Here is a 6,910-nt window from a genome sequence, read left to right on the forward strand (position 1 = left end):
ACAAACCATACTCATGATCAGGGGGTTTATGAGGGAACTTAACAGGTTATAATTCAGGGTTAGTAATGCTCAGGATACAGTTCTTTGGTCAGGATCACCTCTTTTCAGCCATGCCCATAGGCACACCCCTCTCTGGTCCAGAATCATCACCACAATCAGTTTTAGCACTGATTCCTTCTTCCTTGTACTCATTGTTAGGAGTGTTAATTGTTATTATTTTAAAAATTGTGGCACAAATATACACAACAAAACATTCTCCATGTCAACAGCTTCTACGTGTATCATTGTCAGCACACAGTCTTACCTCTTTGCCTTGGTCCACGCCTTTCTCCGTCTGAGGCACGTACTTCTCTTGGCATCGACATCTTCCTGAGCTGGGCCAGGGGTTAACTGTTTGGCTGCCAACAGAAGGGGGGTGCCTCAAGTGCACCAGGGGGTGCTCAGAAGAAAACATAGACCTTGGAAACACGATGGAGCATCGTTCTACACTCACGCACATGGGGTAGACGAGAGTCAAAGATCTTGTTTTTTCCTTTCATTCTGTGAAGCTCTTCCCCTCCTGATAGCACTGTGGTCCCAGCCTACAGACTTCTCCCATCAAGGGTGTCAGTACATCCCATTGAGCAAGAGCCACACGTTCACTCCACATTGACTCACACAACGCCCTCAACATGTCCTGAGCTTGTGTGAGACATGCGACCCTGACTCACCTGTTGCCTTCTGCTTCCCCGTACACAGAACTATTACCACTGGGGAGTGCCCTCCTGTCTGGGGTTCCTACGCACATAGCAGTGGACTGGATGCCCCCCTGCAGGTCTGGTCTGTACTGTCATGTTGTGAGGTACCGGCCTCCACAATCGACCGGGTCCAAGGGGCAGTTGTGTAATTGAGGGGTGAAATCAAAGAGACTTGATAAAGCATGCAATTGCTCACCTCCAGGACAGCCATGACCTCAGCAGCCAGATCCACACCGAGAGAGAGAACATATTTCCAACTAAGGCTTATATACACGCAGGGGGCGTGCAAGCCCCCTAATTACAGGTCACCACATGCGTAACAGGAAGGAGTTGTCCAATAGGCATATGTGTAACAGGAAGGGGACGAGCTAAAGGTATACACGCAACAGGAGAGGGAAGCAGTTCGGCAAACATGGGACAGGAAGGCATGCAGGTAACAAGATGGGCGGGCTCTAGAGTCAAGGTGGCAGCCTAACCTTGGTCGTCCATGAGTTGGCTTGACCTTAGACTTTGGGCGCTCCTTCAGGGGAACAATCCGTTATCCTTATCAGAAGGGAGTGGGCCCTACTTAGGGTGGGACAGACTATGGGGTCTGACTGCTCTAGAGGGTAGATAACTTTCAGGAAGATAACCTTTAAGCAGTTGACCTCCGAGTGTCTAGACATTGACACGTGGTAGCAAGCAGCACCTTAGGTTTGGCAAATACTCTGGGGGGACAACCTAGGGGACAGCTGTTCTGTTTCCCACATCATATGCTACACAGGACACATGAGGGTAAATTTAAGATCACTCAAGTCAAGAGCAGCACCATCTCAGGACTCGCCTAACAGGATGGTCTCATGGGTGGCGGCAGTTTCTTTTGCTCGCAGTCAATCTTTTGAAAAGCAGCTGTGGGCACAGGCATTTTTCAGGCCTGAGCTGAGGGCAAACTACACTGTATCATGGAAGGCCCTGCCCTAGCGACGGGACGTGCCCATGACGATGGCTGTCATGTTGGTGGTGGTGAATGCCTGTGACCATCAGGTTTCACCAGAAGCTGACAATACCGTGAAGACTGTCACCGGTGTCACTGAACAACTTGCGTGGGAATCGCCAAACGGGACCCTAGTTTGCTGTGCTCACGTTCGCCCAAAACACAGTCATTTTTCCCCCAAGTACACACCCTGTTTCCAAAGTCCCCCTCTGAGTGTGGATGTTGGAGACACTCGTACGGGACAGGGTTTCCCCAGACGTGTTTTAAGGGCCCTTCCTCTAACCAATTCCGTGATCTCGGGTTTGAATTTTAAAAGCCAACTGTATTCAAATCTGCATTTTAAAATTAATTTTTTACATATTAGAACTGTGCACGCAGCCTGAAGTGCTGCACAAAGATTCAAATGCTCTCTGCCTGGGCCCACTTCCCCAGTGAGCGGCTGCTTCCACACGACTGTGTGCCCCCCACCCCGACACTCCTCTGGGTCCTGGGCCCCACTGCCTTCACACTGCGCTTTTCTGGGAGCTTCATTTCCTCTCCTTGTGCTCCCGGGTGTAGCTCTGAGGGGTCGGGGAAGCCTTCCCCAGGTCCACCACGATCACCTCCCTCGAAAACGTCACTCCTTTCAGCCGTCTCTTGGGGTCTTCTTCTTCGGGGAGCGCAAACCTCATCACGCTCTTACTCTGCAGGAGAAGGGACCAAACGGTATCAAGAGGGTCAGTTCGGGAAGGCAAGGAGTCTTGGTTTTCAAACCAACACGGGCTGTCCGCACGTTTTAGGGGAGAAGCAGAAGGTGTCTTGACCTAACAGAGGGCAGACTCCATCAACCCCATGTGTAGATTTCTATGGTTGAGAAGTGGCTGTACCAGCGGGCTTACCCGCCTGGGTGCACACAGTGACATGTGCACTTTGTGACCTGGGCTTCCCCCCCCCTACCCCCCACCCGTGACGTGGTCATGATAAACACCTGTTGGGCAAATGTAGGAGCCACCTGGGCCACGGTTCTGACTGGGACCCAGTGGGGGGCCTACGGAGGGAGGGCATGTGAGCTGTTCGTAGGAGGGGTGCCCTCCTACCCCTAGACAGCCCCACCTCCGCCCTGCCGCCCCACCACGAGGTCGCAGGAAGGCCCTGGCGATGTCCGAGTGCTGTGGTAGGTGACCTTGAATGGGTGCAGGGACCCAGGCCTCTGGTCCCCAGCTCAGAGGCGTGGCCTTGTGAACAGACATCTGATTTTCTTGTGTGGAGCGAGAGTTGGCCCCTGAGAGACTCCTCAAGGCCTCTGCTAGCCCCGGAAAGCTGAGGGGAACGCAGGGGCATTACGAAGGGAACCCCGACGTCAGCATGAAGAATGAGCATGTTTCTCGGCTTAGCACATGCATTTGAGCTAACATCATGGGCAGACGAATGGTTTCAAACTGGCTTGTGTGTGTGTGTGTGTGTGTGTGGATGTGTGTGTGTGTGTGTGTGTGTTGTTCCAGGTACAATCCTAAAGCCCAGGCAACACCATTCCTGATGGCTCTTCCTAGCAAAATACCCAGGAGCCCTGGGGGCGTGGTGGGTGACCAGTTGTGCTGCTCCCCGCAAGGTCAGCGGTTTGAACCCACCAGCCTCTCCGTGGGAGCAAGAAGAGGCTCTTTGCTCCTATTAAGATTGGTAATGTTGAAAATGCCCCGGAGCAGTCCTACCCTGCTCTGTAGGGTGCCGCTGAGTTGGAATAAACTCATTGGCAGTGAGTCTTAGGTCCGAGCGGAGCAATTTCCAGCCCAGCACCCTTGCTTCTCAAACCCATTGGATCTAAGCAAGAGGCCTGTCACCTCCTGGGCAGATTTGTCAGCATCCTGGGATTCTTTGTTCTCTGTGATCTTGGCCTGGGTGTCCTCCTTAGGCTGCAAGTACATGCCCAAGGCTGGGTTCACCACTTCCTCCCTCTGTTTCTGGATAAGAATGCCAGGCTTCGCCGGGGCGTCCATGAGATGCGTGAAGGTGCTCCTGGAAAGCAAATCAGCAGGTTTTAAACAAGACTCGTGCGCGGTCGCCACTGCCGCACAATACTGTCCTTCTCCCAAGCCCTGAGAGGCAGACCTACTTTTCTGGGCCTCCTGACGTGCCGGGCTCCCCGGTGTCCTCTGAACTGGCTTCTCCTAGACATTCACCGTCTGCGCCATCTTGACAAGTCTTTCTTTGGAAACTGAAAACAAACGAAACACAGAAAAGACTGGAGGGGCCCAATTGCGAGGAAGGACCGTCACGGGGGCGTCTCTCTAAAGCCCTGATGTGGGAAGAGTGGGGGTGGGGGGCTACGGCATCGTCCTTGTCCCTGCTGTTTGTAATCAATTGGCATGACTGCTAGATTTGTGCCCTGCCCCCACCCGGGTCTTGAAACTCGGATCCCAACCCCAATCCCAATCTCTCGGCATAGATCTGTACCATTTACACGAAAAAGCCATCAATAAGAGGAAGATGAAAAAGAGGCAAATCTGAAGGCTGATGATTAAGGTGAATACGATGGCCCAAAGGGTCATAGGGGTGGCAAGGAGATGCGTGCGCCCTCACAGCCACTGGGGGTTCCGCTCGGTGGGAATGTGGGCCTCTTGCTCTTCGGGTTTCCTAGAAACAGAGGGACGAAGGCCACGTTCACTCCTTGTCATCCTAGTGAAAGAGGCTGCGCTGGCCGCTGTTGGGTGGGGGGGAGCGCTGACTCACCCTGGCTCGTTCCTCTCCATAGGTGTGGTGGGGCTGAGGTGGCCCAGAGGGGAGCCAGAGCTGGGATGAGTGTGACCACTCAGCACCACTTCCCCTCGCCCCAAAGTCTGTCAGTCTCCAAGGGGAGAGGAGTCCGAGCAGGGGGAGCCCCATGGGCCCCCATTGTTCTCTCTCCAGTGACATCATAGAATCACAGGTTGGAGGCTCTTCCCAAGAGCAGGGCCAGGGGAAGAAGAACTGCCAAGCCGCTTCTGGGCTGTTCCCTCCCCTGTCCACTCCCCTCCTACGCCCCTGGGGCTTGGGCTTCGAGGCCCCGTGGCATTTTCTCGGCCATTCCCCAGACAACAATTGTTCTTGCTTCTCTCCAAACGCCTGGGCCTGCTCTCTTTCTGCTTCTTTCCTAGGCGGTGAACAAGTGGGCCACCTCATCCCTATTCTTGGTCTACCCCTGACATCTGGGTCCTCGGATGGGTAACACTGAAAGGCTGGCAGTGTTCTAGCCCGACCCTCGGAAGAAAGGTCTGGTGATCCACGTGCCAAAGCCTGACCATGAGAACCTACTGGAGCACAGTGTCACTCTGACACACATAGGGTCTCCAGGAGTTGCAGTCAACGCACCAGCAGCTGGTTAAGGCCTGAGATCAGGAATCAGCTTACCTCTTTGCATCTCCAGACCAAACAGCCTGTATCCATCCCTGGACACACAGACACCCACCCGGCAGCTCTAAAGACCACAGCTGAGCAAGTGAGAGCTAACAGAGTAGAGGTGAGATTTGCCTGAAGCCCGTGGCAGAGAGGTGGGCAAGGTTGTGGCACAGTGGGTGGAGGGTGGTAGACAGCCAGGGTTTTCTGATAGGAAAGGGAGGGTACCCTCTTGTGCAGCTGCTGGCAGCCACCTCCGGAGACGTCGGGGGTGAGCTCTGGGCATCTCTGGCTCCAGGGACACTGGCTGTCCTCCAGAAGGCAGGGACGGTGCCTTCTTGATCGTTGGAGGCTCCGCCGACAAGCCGAACTGCACAAATTTGCTGACTGGCTGATGTGTGTGTGAGCGGGCGTGCCTGTGTGCACACAGTGGGGCTAGTTGTCTGTTAGTTTGTCATACTGTGGTGACTTGTGTGTTGTCATGATGCTGGAAGCTATGTCCCTGGTATTTCAAATGCCAGTGCAATCACCCAAATGGAACACGAGAGGCATGAAATTCCATACACTACAGCTAATTGCATCAACCTGGATGAATTTTAGAGAAGCACAGTGCCGTTTCTTCAAGTTCAACTGAATCATAAGCAGAATTACTTGGCTGATGAAAGAATAAAGGAGAAATGACACTAGTTAAAAATTTCAGAATAACACCTATTCCAAGACACACCTCACCTGGCTAAATCATCAGAGAGACCCTAAGAACTCCCTGGGGGCCGCTAAATTAAATCATGTTTTAAGAATCGTTCAGAGAAAGATTTCAGACAGGCAGAACTTGCAGACAGGCAAAAGTTGACCATCCAAACAGAACAGCTAAAACAACACATTTTGGAACAGATTAGCTGACTAAGGTCAGCACACCATCTAGAGCGTCTCTAAAGTTGTTCTGCAGAAAGGGCAGGCCCGACCAGGTAGCTCTGTGAAGCGAGGACCGGGCCTGCCTGCCAAAGACCAGAACAAGTGTGTCCGACACCCCACGGTCAGCCCTGCCCTGGGAGAGCAGCTTCCCTTGCTGATAGGATCCATCTTGGAGAACTGTGCACACCCCCTATGAACATATAGCCCAGTCTATTCCAAGAAGATCCGACCTTTTCCCAGAATCTTAATGAACAGTATAACCTTCCTGTTGCACCTGATCCCCTAGCTGCAGAAAAAGGGCACAGAACACTGCGGGGGCCCACACCGCCTGCAGCTGGCTTTTCCTCTTCTCTTGCAAACTGCTTGCGTGTCCACTCCTGGCCATTCTTGGTAGGTAGAAGGCAGGAACTCCGTTGTGGAGCTAGGCTGGGGACGGTCCCACCCTCCGCAAGGAGAGTAGAATTGTGCCCCATGGGGTTGTCAGGGCTGTGGCTTTTCATAGATCGATCACCAGGCCTGTCTCCTGGGGCACCTCTGTGTGAGTTTGAACTGACAACCCTTTGGTTAGCGCTTAATCAACAGTGTCACCCAGGACTCTTTAAACCAGTGGTTCTCAACCTTCCTAATGCCGAGACCCTTCAACACAGTTCCTCATGTGGTGGTGAGCCCCAACCATAACATTATTTTCGTTGTTACTTCATCACTGTCATTTTGCTATTGTTATGAATCGTCGTGTACATATCTGATATGCAGGCTGTATTTTCTTTTCTTTTTTTAAAAATCATTTTATTAGGGGCTCATACAACTCTTTTTTTTTAGTATACTGTTGTTTATTTTTCTTTTTTTAAATCGTTTTATTAACTATCTCAGGGGCTCATACAACTCTTATCACAATCCATACATACATCAATTGTGTAAAGCACATTTGTACATTCATTGC

At 52.3% G+C, this 6,910-nt stretch overlaps 1 protein-coding gene across 1 annotated transcript; it reads right to left on the reverse strand.

Annotated features, from left to right (window-relative positions):
* Positions 1-2,075: 2,075 nt before the first annotated feature.
* CUNH2orf74 (chromosome unknown C2orf74 homolog) lies at positions 2,076-4,178 on the reverse strand. Its single transcript, XM_045294077.1, has 4 exons — positions 4,141-4,178; positions 3,800-3,901; positions 3,528-3,702; positions 2,076-2,393 (listed from the first exon to the last, which is right to left on the reverse strand). Exons 1-4 carry the CDS (start codon positions 4,158-4,160, stop codon positions 2,238-2,240), a joined length of 453 nt encoding a protein of 150 aa, XP_045150012.1. The 5' UTR covers positions 4,161-4,178; the 3' UTR covers positions 2,076-2,237.
* Between the last annotated feature and the right edge of the window lie 2,732 nt (positions 4,179-6,910).

This window comes from Echinops telfairi, unplaced genomic scaffold (assembly GCF_000313985.2).
Source record: "Echinops telfairi isolate 266 unplaced genomic scaffold, ASM31398v2 ScPeMD7_2573;HRSCAF=3158, whole genome shotgun sequence".
In the NCBI taxonomy this organism is placed as follows: domain Eukaryota; kingdom Metazoa; phylum Chordata; class Mammalia; order Afrosoricida; family Tenrecidae; genus Echinops; species Echinops telfairi.